General features: G+C 42.1%; 1 protein-coding gene across 1 annotated transcript; it reads right to left on the reverse strand.

Moving 5' to 3' along the window:
• Nucleotides 1-875: 875 nt before the first annotated feature.
• On the reverse strand, nt 876-9,725 carry LOC147418218 (caffeoyl-CoA O-methyltransferase 5-like). Its single transcript, XM_086506668.1, has 7 exons — nt 9,714-9,725; nt 2,553-2,633; nt 2,373-2,452; nt 1,705-1,849; nt 1,487-1,618; nt 1,074-1,244; nt 876-998 (listed from the first exon to the last, which is right to left on the reverse strand). Exons 5-7 carry the CDS (start codon nt 1,493-1,495, stop codon nt 876-878), a joined length of 303 nt encoding a protein of 100 aa, XP_086362794.1. The 5' UTR covers nt 1,496-1,618; nt 1,705-1,849; nt 2,373-2,452; nt 2,553-2,633; nt 9,714-9,725.
• Nucleotides 9,726-22,950: the final 13,225 nt, after the last annotated feature.

The following is a 22,950-nucleotide window of genomic DNA, read 5'->3' on the forward strand; positions in this document are numbered from 1 at the left end:
GGGGGGCAACAAGGGAGAGCCAGCCCATGCAACAGTGGGCCAGCCGAGGGCCCCACCCACAGACTCTACCCCGCGCAACATCCGCATGCAACCAAGCTCACTCGTGCTTCCGCTACAAGGAGGTGCCCCCACCAATCTCCCCTTCTGTGAGCCTCCTTGCTTGTGAGGTGGAGAGTGGGTAGTAGCACAATGCATGCCTTAATTTGAATCTTGAAAGTACGTGCCAACCTTTAAAAAAATCTTGGAAAACTTTCATATGGGAAAAGTTAAAGAGATAAATTGACTACATATTTCAAAAAGTATAGGTGAAATTGCCCTAAACCTAGGCTGTTTTTTATTGTTCAACAAATTTTAATAAGACAAGATTTGGTGCCAAGTAGATCAAGTGCCGGAAGAACCACCTATCAAGGATGTCATGGATCGATCCGGATGTGCTCAACATGAGCAGAGTGAGGGATCATTCGGTGCATTTGAATATATGAAACAAGAGGGCTTCTATCATGATGTAGTTACCTTTATTTCCCTCTTGAAGACTTGCATTACATCAACTGATACACATTCATGACTCAATTGCTAGGACATGGTTGTTGAGAAGACATGATGTTCTTGGTAGTGCTTTGGTGGGCATGTATGGTGCGGTTGTAAAAGCATATAACATTTTCATTTGAGATTACTCGGTGGAATACAATACCTTGGAATGTACTGATTATAGGATATAACCCAAGGGGACCATGGCAGGGAATGCAACATGAGGGGCTCTCTCCCAATGTTGTTACATATGCATGCAACTTTAAGGCCAATGGAAATATCGAAGCAATTGACAAGGGCAAGCAAATTCATGAAGAAATACAAAGCATCGATAAGGGGTGATACATTTACTCTTTCCTTCTACAAAGAGTGATGCCATCTCCAATGGGAACCATGCTTATCTCAATGCGATTGTCGGTAACAAGAGCTTTGTTGAATTCAAGTATAAAGGGCTTATAATATTCGACACGCTCAGTAAAGGACATGTTCTCAAACATATTATCTACAGAATATCGCCATAGAGTGTTGTCATGCTTGACCGGCACAGAATAGGGCGTGGCATTGGGCAGCACAGCTACAGAACCTTGCCATAGAGTGTTGTCATAACCTATCAATCCCCCCACCTTCACTAACTTGATTATCCTCTCATGGTAGTCAAGTAAGTTGTGCTTGTCCGCATCCACAAATGCAAAATCAAAGAAGCCCAAATTCTTTTCCTGCATTCAAACGAGTGGTAAAACAGTTCCATAACTACATGTGCCTGAAATTGAACAACATTGTGATCACATTATCACCAAATGGGGCAAATGTCATTTAAACACTCTGTCTTCTCTAATTAGGGTCTAGGACATGTTTTCTCGATATAGACTTTGAAAAGAAAGTTTGTTTTAGAAGAAAATGCATAGAGCATGGAAGACTTGCTGAGAGAAAAAACCGAGAGTGTCAGACTTATACACACATCTTGCATGAGCTCGTCTAACACAGTAAGACCCTGTCCCTCTCAAAAGTCGATTTTGTGATGCACTTCTGCTTTCTTCATGAAGGGCGCACCAAGCTCATAGTTTTATCTATGCATATCTACTGCGATTATCTGAAACCAAAGAGTATCATATTGAATGGAGAATTTTCAAGAAAGGTCAATATATGGCTTATCATCATTAATGAAAAGAAGAGCACCTTGCCATCCTCAGGAAGAGCCAGAGCAGTGCTCAAGAGGGAGTAGCCGGTGTACACACCCAACTCTATGGTGTTCTTGGCATTCATGAGCTTTATTAGCAACATCAAAAACTGGCCTTCGTCTGGCGGTATAGCCACTCGATTCCTTTATCAAAAGGTAAGGTATACAGAATCTCTCTCTCTCTCTCTCTCTCTCTCTCTCTCTCTCTCTCTCTCTCTCTCTCTCTCTCTCTCTCTCTCTCTCTCTCTCTCTCTCTCTCTCTCTGTGTGTGTGTGTGTGTGTGTGTGTGTGTGTGTGTGTGTGTGTGTGTGTGTGTGTGTGTGTGGATAGATCTTTAAGGTCTCTTGGAATAGTTTCCTTTCCAGCACATCAAGCAATCTCAACCGTCCATTGCATTAGCATTCTTACAGTGAACAGGACAGGCCACACAAACAACATTCTAACCAATCAAATGCATGCATGACGGATGGGAATCTCCCTCACCCCCACTCTCCCGGGACACGGAATAGGCTCGGCCTCCGCCTCGCCTATTCCAGCCCGGAACAGTGGGGGTGAGGGAGATTCCCCACCTCTTCTTCTTCTTCTCTCGTCATTGGAGAATATGAGCTGTTTGCAAAAGAGAAAGTCCACTGATCAGAGTTGCAAGAAAGGGTAAGGGGGCACTTACCAAGGATGGTTGGCGGTCATCTCTCTCAGCTCTTGCAGGGGAATAGGCTCTCGAGGGTACATGCTCATCTCCAAGATGTACTACATACGCGCACACACACAGACACAATCAAAATGATAGATGCAGAACAGATCAAGAGTTGTGGTACCCAACGTTAATGGAGTAAAGATGAGCTCTTACTTGGTAGAGAGCATCGCTTTCCAAAAGTGATCTAGGGCCGTCTTTCCAATTATACACCTTCCTCTCTTGCTCTTCGTGTTTCTGCTTCTTCTTCAAGTTGTGTGTTGAAAGGTCAACCTTTCAACAACGCTTCCACAAAGATTCCATAAAGATCCCTCAAAGATTCTCTAAAGATTCTAAATAAAGATGCTGATGAAGTGATGAAGACGAAGATGGATGTTGTAAGGTGAAGATACAAGCTCATGGACATCATCAAATATCCCGTTATTATTATTTTGAGCCATTACGGCCACTTTTGTAATGTTTACGGGAACTTCATATTTTAAGTCGGCAATTGTATTTTGGCCACAGATGCTTGTTGGATGAGCAAAGCCAGCTCACGGTGTTGTAATTAAGCTCTATAGAAGCCTAGGGACAAATCAGGTCATTTTGGTCGGACATTAGGTTTTCTAAGGCTTAGTATATAAGCCAAAACCTAAAGCTTTGTAAGGAGACTTCTAATAAATCTGATCTTCTGTGTCGTTGGGAGACTGCGAGAGAGTGAGAGAGTGTGTGTGTGTGCTACAAGAGCTACGGTGGTCAGAATCGCAAACAGAGAGCTGCAGTGTGTTGCCCATAAGGAGAGCTACGCGTTGATCCTTACATCACGCACGTTCGTCTGTGTTTTTGCAGATTCACCCGCGAGCTACTTTTGGAGTTTCGGTGAGTAACTGTTGTCCGTTTTTGCATTTCAGCATATCCACGCAATCAGAGCGAGTAGAGCTACACATTAGGCACTTTAGTTTTCGAAAACGTCGACCTGCAAAAACTGGTCAGACATCCTACGCGTTTCTGCACGGAGGGTATTGAGTAGGTTTTTTTGGTCACGGACCTTAGGGAGAGTGGCCTATTGGTGTTGATAGGATATCCCTCAAGTTTCGTAATGTTTCGAGAACGTCTAATGGGCTTTTGGCTTGCGGTAGCATCATAGGAGACTCTCACATTCACAGAACCGATGGCATGTAGAGTTGATATCTCTGTAGGAAGTAGTCATTAGTCGGTCGAGTAGAGGTTGACACCCTTTGCTTGCTTCCATGCGCCTGCGGGTCGAGCTTCGTCCTCAGTTGACATTATATGTTAGGTGAGTTCTCGCTATGCTGACGTCCGTCGCGGCGTATCCGTCCAACATTGGCAGCGCTGCCGGGGACGAGGGCCCTAAGTAGGTGACCGAGACTAGTCCTTGAAGATAGAGGTCCCTCTGGCTTGCCAAAGTACTATTTTACATTTAGATAGGATCAGAGGGTGGTGGACTCTCTAGGTCTTAGGAGGAGTCTAGGGAGCGTGTGTCTGGCCTGGATCTTTCGTCTTAGGTAGTATTAGGTAGTAGTAGGTTGTGGTGTAGAGAGTAGGAGTTGGAGTGGTAGATGTGGTGGTAGGTTGACTTGAGAGTCCGTGTGAGGCTAGGAAGCAACCAAGACATCAAAATCACCATCTCACATTGATGAGTAGGAGTAGGGTAAGTAGGATATCTTGATTGTTGATCTAGAGTACTTTATGCATGTCTTATTTGCTGTTAGGCTTATCAGAGAAGCGGAAAACGCTAAGTAGGAAAGACTGTAAGTTGTGTTTGGAAGCTCATTTGAAGTCCAAAAGTTTCTGTGATTATTGATGAGAGCTCTACAGAGCATAGGGAGTACTACTGCCAGAAAAAAAAACTGCATTTTAAGACAGTAGACATCCTGCGCGTAGGATGTCTCTAGGGCACTTTTGGCAGGGAATTTGGGAAAACTGAGGTTACCAGTGTGTTCAGAAGGGGGGGTTTACTCTAAGTATACATTGAAACTAAAGTTTTGACCAACTCTTGACACCCAAAAGACCAAAGACGGAGTGTCAAAAACGCGAAAACAAGAAACTTAAGATTCTGAGCACAATTTTGCATAAAAACTGGTAGGAATGCTTGAAAAGTAGTGCTCAAGACTTGGGGATTCCTGTGGATGAATTATGCCACAAATTTTATCAGTAGACATCCTACGCGTAGGATGTCTAGAGAGTGATTCTGGAAGCAAAAATCAAGTTTTGGCATCATACCCATATTCTGCATGTTGTGTTGGACACACACACCAAAGTTCATGTCATTTGGACATATAGACTAAGAGTTAAGGGGATGTTGCTCTTTCAGAGAAATATTTTCCCAAAAGTGGTGATTCTGAGCAATTTTGACATCCAAAATTTTTTGTGATCACATATTCTTGTTATATGCATCAAGAAGCACCTTGGGTAGAAAAAAAGTCCATTCTGGTGGAAATTTTGAAATTCTGAGTTGACCAGTGTGTTCAGAAGGTAGGTTTTACCCTATTTTCACATGGAAGGGGAACTTGACCATATCTTGATAGGATAAGGCCAGATAGACTGAAATTGCCAGACATCCTACCCAAATTGTGCCAAGGCATTATTCCAAGACCAAAACCATAGGATGGATGCAGGAGCATGATCTGCATGATATATTGAGTGACTGAGAGAGTTTCCATCTCATTTGGGGGAGAAACGGGGGTCCTAAGCAGACTTTAGCACTTTTGACTGAAAAAGACTAGAACAACTAAAATTGGGGTCTTTTGAAATCCAAAACAAAATTTGAGCATATCACTGGGTTGCTGACATCAAGGGGAAGCTTTGGGACAAGTCTGGGGTCAAACAGGCCAAAAAGACATACTACGCGTAGGATGTCTCAAGGTCATTGCTAGGTCCAAATGAAATTTTGAGCATACCACAGTGATCAGCACCTAAAGGAGACTCTGTGGTTTAAATTTGGGTTCATTCTGAGCAAAAAGACATCCTACGCGTAGGATGTCTAATGCATAATTCTGAAACCAAAATTCTACTGTGACCATACCATGTTGTCATATAGCCTTAGGCAAGCCTCCTAGTCAAATTTGGTCCAATTTGGAGCTAATTTGACTTAGAAATTCATCAGAACAGACATCAGGCTTTTGGAACAGATTCTTGATCATTTGACCAACCTATAGGTGTCAGAATCAAAAAGTAAAAAGAGATGTGAGATCAGCACATCAAGGGGAAGCTCCAGTGCAAGTTCGAGCTGAAACAGAGCAAAAAGACATCCTACGTGTAGGATGTCTCCAGGGTCATAAAGTGGTCAAAATTCTACTTTGGCCATATAGGGAGGTTCTAAGGGTCTCAAGGATTCTAGAAAATTTTTCAAAAGTGAATTTAGACCTTGTTTGACCTATTTACCAAGCAAAGACAAGAATTGTCAAACATCCTACTCTTGGAGTGCACTAGAAGCTCTTGCAGCCAAATCTTGACCTATTGGCATCCAAATTCAAATCTAAGCATACCATTGTGTTGCTGAGCACTAGGAGAATCTTGGGATCAAGTTTGGAAAAAATCTAAGCAGTTAGACATCCTACGCGTAGGATGTCTCCAGCTTGATTTAGGACTCCAAACAAACCTATGAGCACACCACTGTGATCAGCACATCAAGGAGAATCTGGGGTGAAAATTTCAAGTCATTCTAAGCAAAAATACATACTACGCGTAGGATGTCTCAAGGCCATTTTTAGGTCCAAATGAAATTCTGAGCATACCATTGTGTTGCTGGACTTAAGGGGAGTCTCTGGACCAAATTTTGTTAAATTATGAGCATATAGACATACTACGCGTAGGATGTCTCTAGGCCAGTTTTAGGGTCCAGCTGAAATTTTGACCATACAAAAGTGTTCACAGTGTCACAAAGATCCCAAATCTTCTTCCATTCTATACTGCATTTCACTGTTTTGGCCATAACTTTCACAAACGGTATCGGATTGGAAAAGTTTTTATATCAAAACGTAGCTTGAGAGCGACTCTACATATCTTAGAGCAGAACTTGAACTAAATGCATGCCCACGGCAACCATTGAGTTCAACTTTGAAAAAAACGTCGTTTAAGGCCTCAAAATGCATCCGGAAGTCAGGGGTGTCTAAAACCGACAGTTCGAAAGAATTGTGAGGAAACGGTCACGGTTTTGAAGACTGCTAAGTTAGCAGATTGAAATTATCTTTTGGGAAAACCATTGGTCACCTGCTGGAAGGTGCTCAAGGAACAAGTGTGGCCGTTAAAGGTACATCAAGGATTTATGCATTCATTGTGAAAAAGTTTGCTACCTAAATAGAATTTTGTAGATTGTGTGCTAAAGTGAACACAGGTTAGCTCGACTCAAGAATCGCTACAAAGGGAGAATTCGTTGCAGTATAGTGGTAAGTTACATAACTTATCACAGTGCTTCCACTAGATCGAGGCTTGCTGAAAAGCTCTAGGAAAAGCAAGCAGCCAGACAAGACAGCATCAGCCTTGGCAAGCAAGGGAGCTAAGAAGTTCAAGCAAAGCCCAATTCAAAAAAACTCAGAGATTAAGGCATCCACAAAAGCTGAGGACCTCAAGCGAAAAAGATCGACACAAGGGTGCTAATAGTTTTTATTAGCATTGAGGCAAGCAATTAGAGCTATCACTGAACAGGTACAACAAGGGAGTCAAGACGAAAGCAATGGCGTCTCAAAGGAATCAGACCAGTCAGGAAGAAACTTCAAGTACATCCACAGATATTACAAGAGAGCAAATTCAGATCTATCTGATTGGATACTACAAAGGACTGCCATGCTATGAGGATATCAATCGGAATTTGTATATCAAGACAAAGAAAGATACAGAGGAAACTCGGACATCTCAATATGTGGAAGTTGAAACAGCAAAGAATGTACTACTCCCACATCCAAATTTCATGGAAGATTGTCTAAGATCAATTTACATGAGGCACGGAAAATACATCGACAATGAGATAGAAATGTTGTACAAGGATCAACTTACAGAACTCTACGCATATCCTCCAAATATTTTTCTATACAAAGCACAGGATGGAAAACAGAAATTTGGTACCCTCTATGGAGATGAAGACGGTCGATACTACAGGGCTGTCACAAGTCATGAAGCTCCTGTAGAAAACAATCATTACTTTACAGCGGAAGCGTTTGGCTCAAGAGGAGAAGACTACATGTCTAAAGGGGGTAATGTATACCATCTCGTCATGGGTTTACCTCTAACTACGCACCTGGAAGAATTGACACCTACGGCTGTCACTACACAAATGAGTGACACACCACATGACACACAACAAGGCACAACACAAGACACAACACAAGTCTCGTGCACTACACCAGCACAAGAGGTACCAGCTATGAAGATAGCCCAAATTCAAAAAGAACTAGCTTGGTCTCAAGATCTACTTAACAAAGCACAAGAAGTCATATCATCAGGCATTAAACAGATGCCAACATCAGATATGAAACCCTCTCGCATGGTGGGAGTTCAAAAACAACAAAGAGACCCTATATCTTCAAGAGCGAGACTAAGAAGTCCAGTTTTACAAGAAGCAGTGTCCTTTTTAGGAGTCCAAGTGGAATTTCAAGAAGCATTGGAAGATGCCGAGCCAGAGGAGATACCACTGGAAATTCACAATGCCCAATGTAAAAGGTCAGGTCAATATGTCATTGTGGTTGACAAATATGATAGGCACTATGAAATAGCCAATGTGAAAAATATGGATGAGTTTAGCAATTGTGGGCAACCTGTAAGTCACATACTTGGACCCCGTCCAAAAGCACCATCAAGGGAAGCGGAAAACAAAGATTCGGTTCAATCTTCACCCTCGGTGCAGAACTCGCCAAAATCAACTCGGAAACATAGCCCTAAGGCTATGCAGAAGCCCCACGTCAAAGACCATATACTGATGGAAGAATTAGCATCACAACTGCTAGAAAGCATGGATAGTGATTTGATCTTGTATGCAAGCAATAATGGAAGCTATTTTCAGCTTCTCAAGGACAAGACGATGAAGGATAAAGAGACAAAGCCAGTGGATACACCTAAGTCAGTCGTAATCTATAGGTTCATGCATGCAAAGAAGAGGTCATATCTATATCTAGATACCACAGGAAACCATTATCAGCAGTAGTATGGAGAGCTACCTCGTCCAAATGGTGCACATGTTGAGATAACAACATATTGCGACCAATGTGCCATTGGTCAATTAGTGAAGGACTGCCCAGTAAAGCTCTACATGGAAAAGAAGAAGCAACAAGCCAAAAGCAAAGTTCAGACAATGACAACAAGGGAACGGAAGAAAGAATCCCCAACAAGATCTCCGAAAAAGAAGCAGATCTTGTCGCAGAGCACAAAAGATAGGCTCAAGACACAGTTGCTTGAAGTCAAGGGTGTCAACGACATTATCATAGAGAATCAGGATTTCAAAAAAGATCAATTGAATCAGCTGATTCAAGATCGTTTAAGGAACCTCAGTGAGGACAAGTAAGAGAATCCACAAGGTGATGAAGATGAAGCTCGTAGTTCAAGGTTCGAGAGAAAAAGAAGCCAAGATTCTGACGATAGTGAGCCAACACAAGAAGGGGTGGCAGAGGTAACAAAAATTCTTAGTGCCAAGTCACAAGTGGAAGACATGCAAATAGAGTCAATGGATGACGCTGAAAGTCTACCAAATAAATTTTCTATTGTGGACTCTTCATTGGTGATTGAACAAATCAAAGAGTATGAGAAACTAAAAGAAGATGTAACTAAAGACATACAATGCACAGAAGAACAGGAAATGATTGAGTCCAAGATTGACTACCAAGGACAAGCAATACAGGATATGAATGAATATTTTCAAGAAGAGACTCTACAAAAACCCATGGAACAATGGAAACCAAAGGCCACGGCGACCATTGCATCAGAAGAAGAGAGTAAACGTCAACATCCTGCTACACAAGCTTCAAAACATTTCCAAGAAGAAAAGTCACCATTGAATGACCTTCAAGTGCTAGAAGAATTAAATAGTGATAGAGAGCTTTTGAAATCAAGAATCAAGGTGTCACAGTCAGAAACTAGCAATGAACACCAACAAGCAGCTACAGTAGAAGATAGTAAGCACTCGGGACATGCTACAACCAGTCAAATGACAAAGAAGTTCAACATACAAGAGGATGACAAAGCTTCCAAGGCACAAAAGTCCAAGACAAGTACCAAAAGCAAAGAGGACATCAGTTACTTGGCAGTCAACAAGAAGATTAAATTCTCGTTGGATGTGTATGAGGAACTAAAATTCAACTTTACAACAGAGATAGATTACACTGCCACGACTAATGTCATGTCTTATGGGCTATGGTTACTTCTAGGTAAGCCAGAACTATATGAAATTCAGGTACATGTTCCTATATCACATGGAATAGCCGTCACAAGTTTAGGGATTGCAGAAGCTACCCTTAAACTACGGTCAAAGGTAATCAAAGACAAATTCCTAGTGGTGGATTCATCGAAAATAAGTACACATTTGATTTTGTCCAAGCATTGGAAAAAAACATTGGCAGAAGAACCTGGATTTTCAACAATGGTCATCACGGCTAGCTCTCAAGAAATCCAGCCTACTACTGCTCCAAGATTATCGGCTACCGACAAAGGCAAAGACAAAGTGAACCCACAAATGTCCTACCAACAGAAGCAGCCCCTTAAATCAGAGTCTTCAATCCAGCCCCGAAAAGTTCAAGACAGAGCTTCGACATCAACTGACCACATGCTTCCACATGAAAGACAGACTCCAAAGAAAATCTTTCAACCAAAATACCCTACACTTCGAGATCATCGTCGACAAAAATCTTCAAAGGTCTACATCAAAGCTGAAGAAATCAAGGTCAAGGACCCAATATGGGTAAATGAGCCTAGCCGATTGAAGAAAGGTAAACACATGGGATGGATAGCCTCCCACTACAGCTTAGCAGAGCAAGGCTATTATGAGGGTCAAAAGAAACTTTGGTTACCAAAACCACAGATCTCGGCTTATGTGGTGGATAAAGGTTTCAAAAAGTGTCCCCAAAAGCAACAAAGATCATATTTATATCGCCAAAGGAGACCAGCCAACAAGGCTCGCCAAAGGGATGCAGGAAATTTCAAATCCAACTGGCCTTCATACCAACATAGGACTTCATCGATAAATAATACCAAAAATTTCACTCTTGTACATCTCAATACGACATCAAAAACATCATGGGAAGTGCCATCTACAATTCTTCAAGCACAAGGTTACTATCAAGAAAATCGAAGAATCTGGCTACCAAAGATGCCAGGTAAACATTCTTCAAGCAAACGACTTCAGCTTGAAAATAATCGCAATTTCACGGAAGGCAAAATCAAGGACAGTGTCACACTCAAGGCAAAGGATATCTGCAAAGACACGCTAATCACGTGATGCAGATACAAATGGGTGTCAAAAGAAAAACACATACCGAAGAAGATTGAAGTCATCTCTAGCTCTCAAGAAATGTCAAGACATGATAGACAAAGTGTTACGGGGAATAGAGCGAGCCAATCTTTTCAACCAAGGGACCAACAACAACAAAAAGAAATTTTGACAACCAAGGTCACCCAGGTATGGCAAAAGAAACCAATATTGCCAGTATGGTCCTTTACAAATCCTCTCTTCGAGGATGGGAGTTTTGAATTTCAAAACCTATTCTTGGTCGAAAGCTCCCGAGAGTAAGACAAGTCGCCATAAAAATAATGGCATAAGAGTCCAGATTCGGGCAGCTGAGCCACTAAATGAGCAAGCATTAGACCCAAGCTTCATGTCTTAATATTTTTTGTGGTCTATGAGTCTAGATATTTAGATTAAAGCTCAAGCTGGAGAGTTGAGCATACATAAAGTCATGTCACTCATGCTGGAAGAGGTGAGCATAAGAGTCAAAGTCTACTATTTTAAATGGCGGAGTGGCGGAGTAGTCCAGAAAACACTCACGCACATGAACACAGTGAGGAGAGTGGAAAAAACCTCGTCGACAAAAACCCTTCTTGCGAGTAACGGCAGCTCTTGAAGTCAAATATATTTTTGCTTCTATAGCTACGTTCACTCCTGGAAGCACCCATTCAAACTCCTCTCGCACCGCATATTGTTTCCCATGCATCTATCTGTGCAAGCATATATAATGTCCCATCATTGGACATTTGCAATTGACACGATTTGTGTTCCGCCCATGCACTTACACAACAAAATGACGATGACGAAGTGGTAACAGGTTTCATAAGCATTTGCTCAACAACAATGACTCTGACTTCAAGCTACTAATTCTTATCCGCTGTATATCCAGTAATAGTAGCCATACGGCCATAAGTACTTTAATTCAACAGTTACATCAAACATAAGTACATATAGCCTCACATATAATGGTGACTAAAGGCATTTTTTTCCCACTGGGTTTTTCCCTTTAGTCCTATCCAGGTATCCAAGACCTTCATTTTGTAATATACGCCACATTTTATGTTTACTATCTTTCTTATTCAAACACAAAAAAGCAAACCAACGACATCCCCAAACAACTGCATGCTCATCAACTATAGGATCCAAGGGGAGCGGCCCAGAAACAATTCAAAAAGGCTTCAAGATTACAGGTACACATGCAGGATGGCACCCAAAGGACAAACAATACAGAGCTGCCAAGATAAATACTTGCTGCAACAACACACCTCACTCAACCTATTCACGCTACAACAACCAATCGGAGGGGGAGAGCTATGGCTTCAACTACACTACATGTACAAGAAAAAGGTAACTCTACAACATACAAAGCATCTGGTAGAAGAAACTGCAACAACAAAAGATTCAACCAACACCAAAACATGAACCACGCGCCAAGGCCACTGCAGACATAGGGTCTTGTCGGGGACGACAAGACTTCGGAGGGGGAGAGTGTTGAAAGGTCAACCTTTCAACAACGCTTCTACAAAGATTCTATAAAGATCCCTCAAAGATTCTCTAAAGATTCTAAATAAAGATGCTGATGAAGTGATGAAGACGAAGATGGATGTTGTAAGGTGAAGATACCAGCTCATGGACATCATCAAATATCCCGTTATTATTATTTTGAGCCATTACGGCCACTTTTGTAATGTTTACGGGAACTTCATATTTTAAGTCGGCAATTGTATTTTGGCCACAGATGCTTGTTGGATGAGCAAAGCCAGCTCACGGTGTTGTAATTAAGCTCTATAGAAGCCTAGGGACAAATCAGGTCATTTTGGTCGGACGTTAGGTTTTCTAAGGCTTAGTATATGTTTAGGCGGTTACGCCGCTAGCGGAAGCTAAATAGCGAGAACTCAACCAACAACAGAATTTGTTAGACGAGGACGGAGCTTGACCCGCAGGCGCATGGAAACAACTAGGTGGGTGTCAAATCACCTACTCGACCTTCTAATGACAATCACTACTAAGGAAATCAAATCTAAGTTCTAAAATACGCAAGTAACTAAAATTCGTACTACGAACGAATGCTATACGAAACAAGATCTAGAATCATTGAATCGATCTCAAACTCAAGGGGAAGTCTATACACTAGGTAAGAACAACACCCTAAAGACTTGAACTGCAAAATCAACCTATAACAACTCTGTGCGGTAAACGCGTATGAAGACAGGCCAAAAAATACAGGTGATCGAAACTTGACCCCGATGGTACTAATGTGTAGCTCTACTCATTGTGGTTCTATAGATATGCTGCACGCTCAATTCCGACACACGAGTTGGAAGAAAACTCACACCGAAGCTCGTAGGAACTTACCACACATAGAAGCCGATAGCCCGCACTCTTGGTATCTGTGCGTAGCTCTCGCCGTTGCTAACACAATGGCGGTGTCGCTTCTCCAATGGCGGCTCCGTAGCTCGCGTAGCAAGTAGATAAGACTCTCTCTCTCTCTCTCTCTCTCTCTCTCTCTCTCTCTCTCTCTCTCTCTCTCTCTCTCTCTCTCTCAGACACAGTCACGGCGCTCAAAAACTCACTTTGATTAATTGATCTCCCTTAGGTTACAAAAACTTTGGCTTGTATACCTCATCCTTGGAGGTGAGAACATCTCTAACTAATTACATCAGCAAGTGAAATTACTTCGATATTACAAGCTGGAAACTCAATTGAGTCCCGTTACTTAATGAATGGCTCAAATCAAAATTAATGTCGGAAAGACATTTATTACAATCAATGGTTACAAAATGATGAGTGTGAGCAAAAATGTGGGTGTTATCCTCTACTGGCTCAACACTCCCCCCCTCCGCGTTCATGTCGTCCCTGACATGACTTTTATGCTTGGTCAATAAAGTCCTGTCATCTTGAGCATCTGCAAATGTGATTCGTATCGTAGGTTGCCGATGGTCAAGGTTGGGCCGAATATTTTGCTTTCGTGGGTGAAAAAGCCGGTGTAGAAAGCTTCTTCGAATGTTTGCATGTGGAAGCTAGGCAAAAACATAATCCTTTGGTATAGGAGGTGTAACACTTTTGGAGAAGGCTGCAATGAAAGATCGTACATCATATCAGTCACCGTGTTGGCCGTCGATAGTAGACTCGAGGTCGTGGCTTTATCTGGCCCGAACACTTCAATGCAAGCTAAGAGAGTCCTGCAGATTTTCTTGAGCATCTGACATGAAAGGTCAGGAGAGCCATTAAAGAGCTTGATGGTGCCCGTTAGGGTTTTCACCATGTAGGCTTTACCTATTCTCTCTCCTGCCTTTGGTCCTGGCATCCTGGGATAATTAAGCCAATTTGGCTTCTTTTCTGCAATCCTGCCATGCTCTTTCCAGTTTCTGACTCTTGGCACCGGGCAGAAGGTTGCATCCTCCCGGATCTCCTTTGGTGCCTCCACCAAGTAGATGAGGTAGGCTGGGTATTTGTTAAACCAACCTTTCCTCCATCTAGGTTGTGAATCTACTATCTTCTTTGATTGTTCCTCCTTTGTGATGTCGCCTTCGTAAAGAGCGACATACTGCTCCTCCTCTATTCTCTTTTTCGTCTTTAGCACTTCAAATTTCATCAAAGGGAAAGGCTGGTTGGGTTGCATCCACTGTTCATGGAGCACTTTTGTGTCTAGTCCCTGAAGTCTAATGGAGATTAGGAGTCTCCTCTCCCATTCCATTTCCGCCTTGGCACTCTCCTCTGTTGACTTTTCTATTTGGTCATGGAGCCTTTGTTCTTCTTCTTCAGAGATTCTTGAAGTCGAGGCCACCTCTTGAGCTGGGGCTGGATCTTCAATTGTGGTTGCCTCTCCAGTTTCTGGTAGCTCTATGGCTGCTCCACCTGATGCTTCTTGTGGTGTCTCTGTCTCTCTTCTTTGTTGCTCTTGTAGATCTTGGAGCTGTTTGCGGAGGGCCTCATTCTCTGTCCGTAGTGTTTGAATTTCTAATGTGAGCCTCTCCTCTGCGGCCAATGATCCCTCCGCAATGTGCAACCTTTGCACTTGCTCTAATCTTAGCTCTCTTTGTAAGCTTCGGACCTGGTCTTCCAAAACTGATACGATAGCTCCCTCTTGTTCGGTTCCTGCTCTGCTAGCTCTAGGGGTAGACCTGAGTCTAGTGATTGTTCTTTCTTGGAGCTCGACTCTTTCCCTTAGCTCAATGAGCTCATCCTTAGCCACCTCCAACTCATCCTCTATCCGCTCCCTTGCTTCCTGTGCACTTGTTACTTCTCTTGAAGCCTCGGCTAGTTGGAGTATCAAGCCGTCTCTCTCGTTTTCCGCGTCATGGAGTGATGCTTTATGACTTTCAGATTCAGTCATAGCATTCTCTAAATTTCTCTGCAACTCCGCTTCCCTTTGTTTGGCTGTCTCAATCTCTACTTCCTTTGCCTTGGACCTTTCTTTTATCTTGTTGAGCAGTTCATGCACCATGTGCATGTCTTTTTCATCATCATCTGTCAACTCTAAAGCTCTTTCCGCCACCACCTCCACTGGCTTTGGCTCTTCTAGTACTTTCGGTTCGTCCAGTTTCTCTTCACTTTCTTTTTTACTCTTTGTCTTTTTCTCCATCCCTCTCCGTTCATCTTGTTTTTGTAGGGTGATCCCATAAACTGCCTCAAGGGCCTCTTCTTCGGTGTATCCTATCTCTACCAGATCCTCATAATCATTTCTCTTTTGCTGAACTGGATCTATCTTCTTTTCTTTGGTCTCGGCTTCTGGCTTTTCCAAAACATCTGTGTCCACCTCTACTGTGGTCTCTTCCACAACTTTTTTCGTCTTCTTCGGGCTTGGTACATCAGTCATAGAGGGATGTTTGTCCTCAGCTTCCTTGGCTTTCCCCTTGTCGGCTTGCCCATCTTTCTCTTGAGGCTTAGTAGACTCATCTACTTTCCTTTTCCCCTTGTCGTCTTTTTTCAGCTCATCTTTTAATTGCTGTACCTCCTCTTCAGTGTATGGCTCGACAGGTTGCTGCTCCAAAATAGCCTCTGACTCCTCATAAGCTTTAATATATTGATCGTATTGATCAATATGTGGCCTGGCCGAGCTAGTTCCGACTTTAGTGGGGTCTGGCACCCACTTCTCTTCAAAGTCACCCTTTAGAGCTCTTTCCGCTCTAAGCTGATCCACTAATCTTTCCATTCTTGCCGCTTTCTGACTTTTGGTTTGCTTGGGAGCAACCTTCTTCTTTACTTTCTTCTTAAGTGGCTCGTCCACATCCTCTTCAGGTTCTGAAACTACTTCTAGTTTCCGGCGTGCTCTTGTGGATGCCCTCTTGGATACTTCGGGCTATTCTTCCTCCTCGTCGGCTTCTCTAAGCCACTCATTCTGGGAGGGAGCCTTTGGCCACTGATCTCTAGCTCCAATAGCTTCATAAGCTATTCTTGTCAGAATTTCCGCTCCTCCTATGTATTTTGGCTTCTCGTTGTGCATGGCAATTACTTGCTCGTGGATGTGTTGAGCATAATTCACCTCTTTTGGCATATTGCTGTTTAATGCCCATGTGATGGTGGTCGCAATGGCATGGGGTGGTGTCGTATACTTTTGCGGTCTTTTACTGCAAACATGAAGAAATTGGTTGTACAGTCGGCAAAGGGTTGCCGCTCTTGGGTCCGCCATATCTCCATAGGTCACATTCTGTTTCTTGGGCCCATAGACCTCTATGGCCTCTCTTCTTTCCCTGACCGAGCTCCCTTTGTTGTGCAGCTTCAATGTGTCTGCAATTAGCTGTGGAGTGATCTGTACTTCTACCTTCTCTCCATCCATGGCTGTCAATGTGGCTTTTCCATCCTTCTGAATGGATGTTGCCAACTCATACACTCTTCTTGTATCCACACCTGATGGTCTCGAGGTGAAGAAACTGTGCAAGTCTGCCCTTTCCAGGTACCTGTTGATGTCTCCTGACCTGCTATAATCTACCAATTCCTGTGGGATCATCGGTACATCCACCGCTTGCCCTTGAGGATCTCTGAAAGTCCCCTGGTAGATCTTTATTCCCTCTTTCTCCAATACTGCTTCCTCCACCCAGAGGGTTTCTGCTAGAATGTCAAAGGGTTCCGCTTATGCAATAGCATCTTTGATTGTCGGTCTTTTTCTCTTTGTTGCCGATGACTTGGTGGAATCCATGGATCCTCTCATGTCAGGTGTCCTCTGAGCTCTCGTGGAAGTCGTAGAAGGTCGTAGAAGGTTGGATGCTCCTGTGTGCTCTTTGCTCTCTCCAAGTGGGTAATAGTGCAAATGAGCCTGTAAGTGAAGTCAAAAATACTGAACTTTGGACTTCCTGGATCACTTGTTACCAAATTTGACATGTGATCCTATCTCGTCGTGAAATGCACTTTAGGATTTGAAATTTCTCAATTTGGACTCCGTTTGACCTTTTTCTGAGAAATTTGTCCACTTTGCCAAAATTCTGTCATTTCGGGCTTTCCGCAACTTTTCCCGAATTGTACTCAATTTTTACCATGGGTTGCCCTTGTCATTAGGATCATCACCATCTGTTCTTTTCTTTTTTCTGATCTCGTTTCACCTGCTTTTTTATTTTTCTTTTACTTTTATCAAGAAAATCATAAAAAATAAAGGAAAATAGAAAATTGGAGCCAAAAAATTCCAAACATACACAATAAATAGCTGGTAACCCTGTGTATATGAATATACACTTATTTGTGATTTCTGGACTTGGATTACCACTTTTTAGCTCCAAAAACACTCTTATTTAGTGATATTTACTAGAGACCCAAATTCATCATTTGATCTCTTCTTGTTGCAAAACAAGGTATATAAGGGCATAAATATTATCAATATCCGCAAGCAAACATAAAAATTGCAAAATCATGTAAGACACTGCCCTTGTAATATAATTTTATCTTTTACTTTTTTTTCTTGTAGCTGCTTTGTAGCTCCTGTATACCTGTATACCTCCCCCCCTCCTAGTCTGAGTCCTCCTGGACGACTATGAAGTGTCTGTGGGCGAAGCATTGTAGTTGTTTTGGTCATAAGTTCCCAATGCAATTGTAGAGCGATGATACAACAGTCTTTCCAATAAAGCTGCTCTTTGTTTGATTGAAGGATTGGTGGTCGGGTTTTGGGTTGGTTTTGGCACTTCAGTAGTAGAATCAGTAGATGGATTCTTCTTTACCTAGTTGTTCTTTTTCACAATCCAAATCTGCTTCCGCTTCGCTTGTGCTTGCCACAAACTCTTTGCGACCCAAACCTGCTTTGTTCTTTGTGTTGATTTCCTCGCCTTGAAATACCTAGGAGTTTCCGTGGATTGTACTGAAGGGAGTTCTTGTTTACAAATCCTTGGGATCCAAATTTGCTTGCTATAGCTTTGTGCCGTCATGAACTTCTTTGGAATCCAGATCTATTTCACTGTCCTTGATTGTCTGGAATCACTCTGTTGTCTGGTATTGAAGACTCTGTTTTCCACCTTTGTGTTCTCTGGCACAACCTTTTTTGGTCTCCATACCAACTTTGACTCCGTTTTTTCCCAAGGTTGATCTGTTATATTATTGCTTGTCTTCCTTATCCAATGTTGAGAGTTCCTCGCTGAAGAGCAATCCAGTTGTATAGAAACTTTTGGTTGCCATTGCTTCTTCTTTTTCTCTGGTTGTTGTTTACCTTTGTTCTTGGATTCTTCCTTTGGAGTTGGCTCTGCTCCTTTGGTGAACTTAACTGATTGACTTTCACCTTCGTATTTGATAAGCACTGATTTAGAACTCCAGTCAATCATTGCATTGTATTGCTTCTGCCATGGTTGTCCTAGCAATAATGGATGTTGTGTAGCTTGGTCTTCAACCACGTAAAACATATGAGGATACACATACTGGTTAATCTGTATATGTAAAACTGTGCATCCAACAGTTTTGATTGAATTCTCAGAGTAACTCTTTAACTCTTGCTTGGCAGTTTGTAATTTAGTGTCATTTGTCAATTGTCTATACAAACTGAGTGAAAGTAGGTTAGTTTGAGCTCCTAAATCCAATAGTGCTCTGGCTTTGATTTGGTTGGTTCCTACTTTGCATTCAATGATGGGTTCTTCTTTGTCATCATCCATTTCTGTTATACTGACTGCGTTTATTCGTATTGCTCCTCCATTGCGCTATTTCTGACGTAGTAGTCTTCTTTTCTCCATTCTTTCCTTCGCCTCGGCTTGCGCTTCCTTCACAATATTTTTCTTTTTCTGGACACGCAGCTTTTCTTGATGTATTTTGAGAAGCATGTCTTGGGTTAGCGGCAAAAGATACTTTTTCACTCTGCATCCACTAATCCAATTGGGTATTTCTTCTCCGTCTAATGTAGCAAGCTTGACGGCTCCACTTGGTGATAGATCTTTAATCACCAGAGGTCCCATCTCTCGCTTTTTAAGCTTCTTAGCATGCTGTTTCAGAGTGTAAACAGGACATAGTCCCCAACCTTAAACTCTTTAGTCCGCACATGCTTATCAAAAAATTCCTTTTGTCACCTTTTTTGAGCGTAGATAGAAGCTACTGCTTTTAGGCGAAGCTCGTCTAGCTTTTCCAGGTCATCTATTCTATCAGAAAGCTCGTGCCCTGTCCACTCTAGATCCTTAGCCACCCTTAAGGTTGAAATCAAGAATTCTATTGGTAAGATAGAATTTAGCCCAAAAACCATGTTATATGGGGTCGTTCCTATTGATGTTTTATATGCTACCCTATATGCCCATAATGTTGAATGCAACTTCTGGTCCCAGTCAGTTCTCGACTCAGATACAATCTTCGTAAGGACCGTGCATATGGTTTTGTTTGTTGCTTCAGCTTGTCCGTTTGCTTGTGGATGATACGGGGCTGATTTCCTATGGATTACCATGAATTCATCTAGAAGGATCTCTATCACTTCATTTATAAAATGTGTGCCTCGATCACTCACAATTTCTATTGGCAATTCATATCGAACAAAGACGTATTCATATAGAAATTGTGCCGTGGTCCTGGCATCTGCTTTTTGAGTTGCCTTTGCTTCGACCCACTTTGATAGATAGTCTGTAGCCACAACGATGTATTGTGCATGAGTCTTATATGCAAGAGGTGAAATGGGTCCGACATAATCAATCCCCCATTTTGCAAAAGCTCTTGCCCCCATCATTGGTCTAAGCGGCATATCATCTCTTGTAAGTGGTACTTTGGTCCGCTGACAGTCATCATACCGTTTAACGTATTCCTCAGCGTCCATATGTAATGTTGGCCACCATATTCCTACGGCTAAGACAAGTTTTGTTGTCTTATCACCTGAGAAATGGCCTCCACCTACTCCTCCATGATCTTGCTCCTGGATTATCACATACTCAGACTCTGATGCGCAAATCCTAAGCTGGTTGTCTTTACCTCTCTTATAGAGTTGATCTCCTATTAAAGCGTAATCTCTAGCTTCTGTCTCTACAGATTTTTGACGAGCTTTTGACGTTCCTTCTGGGAAAGTTCTATTTGCGAGATATTCAACAATATACTGACTCCATTCCGGAGCGATCATTATCTGATATAATGTCGAATACTCTGCTGGCGGTTTTGATGAACATACAATACATACAGTGACATATTCATGTACGCTTTCTTTCATTCCTGGCCAATAGACTCCCAATTGTAACAAATTCCTATATGTGTTCCTTCTTGAACAATGAAATGCACATTCCTGAACATGTGTTTCGCACAGATATATATTATATTCCTCAGGATTGATGCATAGTCGTAAAACATGATCATTTCCCAATTGATACAACCTTCCTGTAACCAATTGAAGATTCTTGGATTGCTGAATAGCAATATGTTTCTGGTTGTATTCTCTTCTATCAAACTCTCCTCCATAGGTTAATAGGCTAACGACATTTTGAGACCACTTCGGTATCATTTCTATGTTGAACAAGTACGCGTCTGGCATGTCGTCATCTACTCCTATAGGGTCTTCTCCATTCGTCAATCGCGAAAGATGATCAGCTCTAAGATGTGTTCTTCCTTTCCTTACTACTACCGTGAAGTTGAATTCCAGTAAGATAATGAACCATCTCACTATTCTCCCGGTATTGCATGGTTTATTCACTAGGTAGAGCAAGGCTTGGTGATCCGTAAAAAACACAAACTTGTTGGCTAGAAGATAATGCCGAAATTTCTTCACAGCATATATCATTCCTAATCCTTCTCGCTCTGTTGTGGTGTAATTCTTCTCTGCATTGTTGAGCTGTCGACTGGCGTAACAAATAAGAAAATCCATGTTTCCTTCTTCTGGCTGAGCCAGAATGCATCCTATTGCATATGCCGAAGCATCTATATGCACATGGAATATCTTCTCCCAATCTGGTGATTTCAAGACTGGAGCAGTAATGAGTGCCTCTTTCAATTTCTTGAATGATTCCTCACACTCCTCTGTCCATTCAAAGTTCACTATTAGCCTGTAAAGTGGTTGGCCTATTATAGCGTACATGTAAATGAATCGTCTATAATATCCGCAATGTCCCATAAAGCTCTGTACTTGTTTCGCATTGGTTGGTTTAGGCATATCCACTATAACTTTTATCTTCTCTAAATCCGTGGATATTCCGTTTTGTGAGACAATATGTCCCAGAATTCTTCCCTGTCGGACCATAAACACACATTTCTCAGGATTGAGACAAATGCGATATGTCCTACATTTCTCAAATACTTTTCTTAGGTGTTCTAGATGCTCATCTCTCAGAAGAGAATGTACACATAAGTCATCCATGTATATTTCTAGAAACAACCTTAAGTATTCTTTGAAAGCATGCGTCATCAGCCTCTGGAAGGTTGCGGGAGAATTGGTTAGACCAAAAGGCATAACCCGATAAGCATAAATTCCCCACTCCATTGCAAAAGTTGTTTTATGTTGATCTGCCGGTGCTATGGCTAGCTGGTTATATCCTGAAAAACCATCAAGAAAGGAGTATGCTGTTTTCCCTGATACACGCTCTAGAACATGATCAGTTATCGGCAGGGGATAATTGTCCCTGATTGTTGCAGCATTCACTTTCTTTAAGTTGACACACACTCGGAGTTTTCCGTTCTTCTTGGGTACCACCACAATTGGAGATACCCAATCGGTGCGTTCAATCTCGTATATGAATTCAGCTTCCATTAGCTTATCTATCTCTTCTTTGATTCGCTTAGCAAACGTATCATTATATGTGTATGGTCTCTGTCTGCTAGGCTTTGCATCTTGTTTTAGTGGGATTGTGTGTTGGCATATCGATGGGTCAACTCCCTTTAAGTCCTTATAAGACCATGCAAACACATCCCTGTACTCTCTGAGAAGACTCAAAAGTCTCTCTTCCTCGCATGGAGACAAATCTGTGGCTATGTACACCGATCTAGGTGTCTCACCTGGAGCTGCTAAATCAACTTTTTTTGCATCCTCCGGTCCGTCATAAGATTCGTTCGCCTTTCTCTCTCGAATAGGTTGGGTTAATACCACCTTCCTATCCTCAATTGTGAATTTCTTGTAGTGAGAGGGAACATCCATGTTTTCCTTGATTTTGGCGTTTTCGTCCTCTCCACTCTCAATTTCTGTCGTCCAAACTTCTTTCAGAGTTTTCTTGAGCTCTCTGTACTTGTTTCTACGTTCTAACTTGGACTCCGTGTGTTCTCTGTTGCGCTTGTTCTTTTCTGATTTTTCTGTTTCAGTTTTCGTTTCATTCCTTTGAACTTGATTTCTTGAGCTTCTTTTGTCTTTTCGTAAGCTCTTTTGCTCATTGCCTCTCATTCTTCCAGAAATCTTGTCCTTAACAAAATCTTCCGCCTTTACTAGCATTAGGAATTGATTTCTCCCTCTTATTCTAGGCATCGGATTGGTTCTAACCCCCTTTGTTTTTCTCTTTGCTCTATAGCATTTCTGGCGTTGTTTAGTTTGGTTCGGAAAATCATAAAATCGGACATCCGTTATAGTTTCTTCGTTTCTGCTTGAATTGTCGTCCGTTGACTCGTTGTCTGCTTCATTTCCCCACTCTGGATGATCGGGAATGTCGTGAAACACCTCTTCTTCATCTTCCTTTTCCAGTGTATCGTTCTTTTCAGTTTCTTTCTCGAGTATAGTTCTCAGCATGAAGTACGGAACCACGTCGTACCCGTCCTTGTCGCAAAATTTTGTTGTGG

Source organism: Adiantum capillus-veneris, chromosome 30 (genome assembly GCF_014529385.1).
Source record: "Adiantum capillus-veneris isolate H3 chromosome 30, ASM1452938v2, whole genome shotgun sequence".
Classification (NCBI taxonomy): domain Eukaryota; kingdom Viridiplantae; phylum Streptophyta; class Polypodiopsida; order Polypodiales; family Pteridaceae; genus Adiantum; species Adiantum capillus-veneris.

Coding starts and splice junctions, on each gene's coding strand:
- LOC147418218 (XM_086506668.1), bottom strand. Junction 999..1,073: donor CCAATGCCACGCCCTATTCT/GTGCCGGTCAAG, acceptor TCCTTTACTGAG/CGTGTCGAATATTATAAGCC.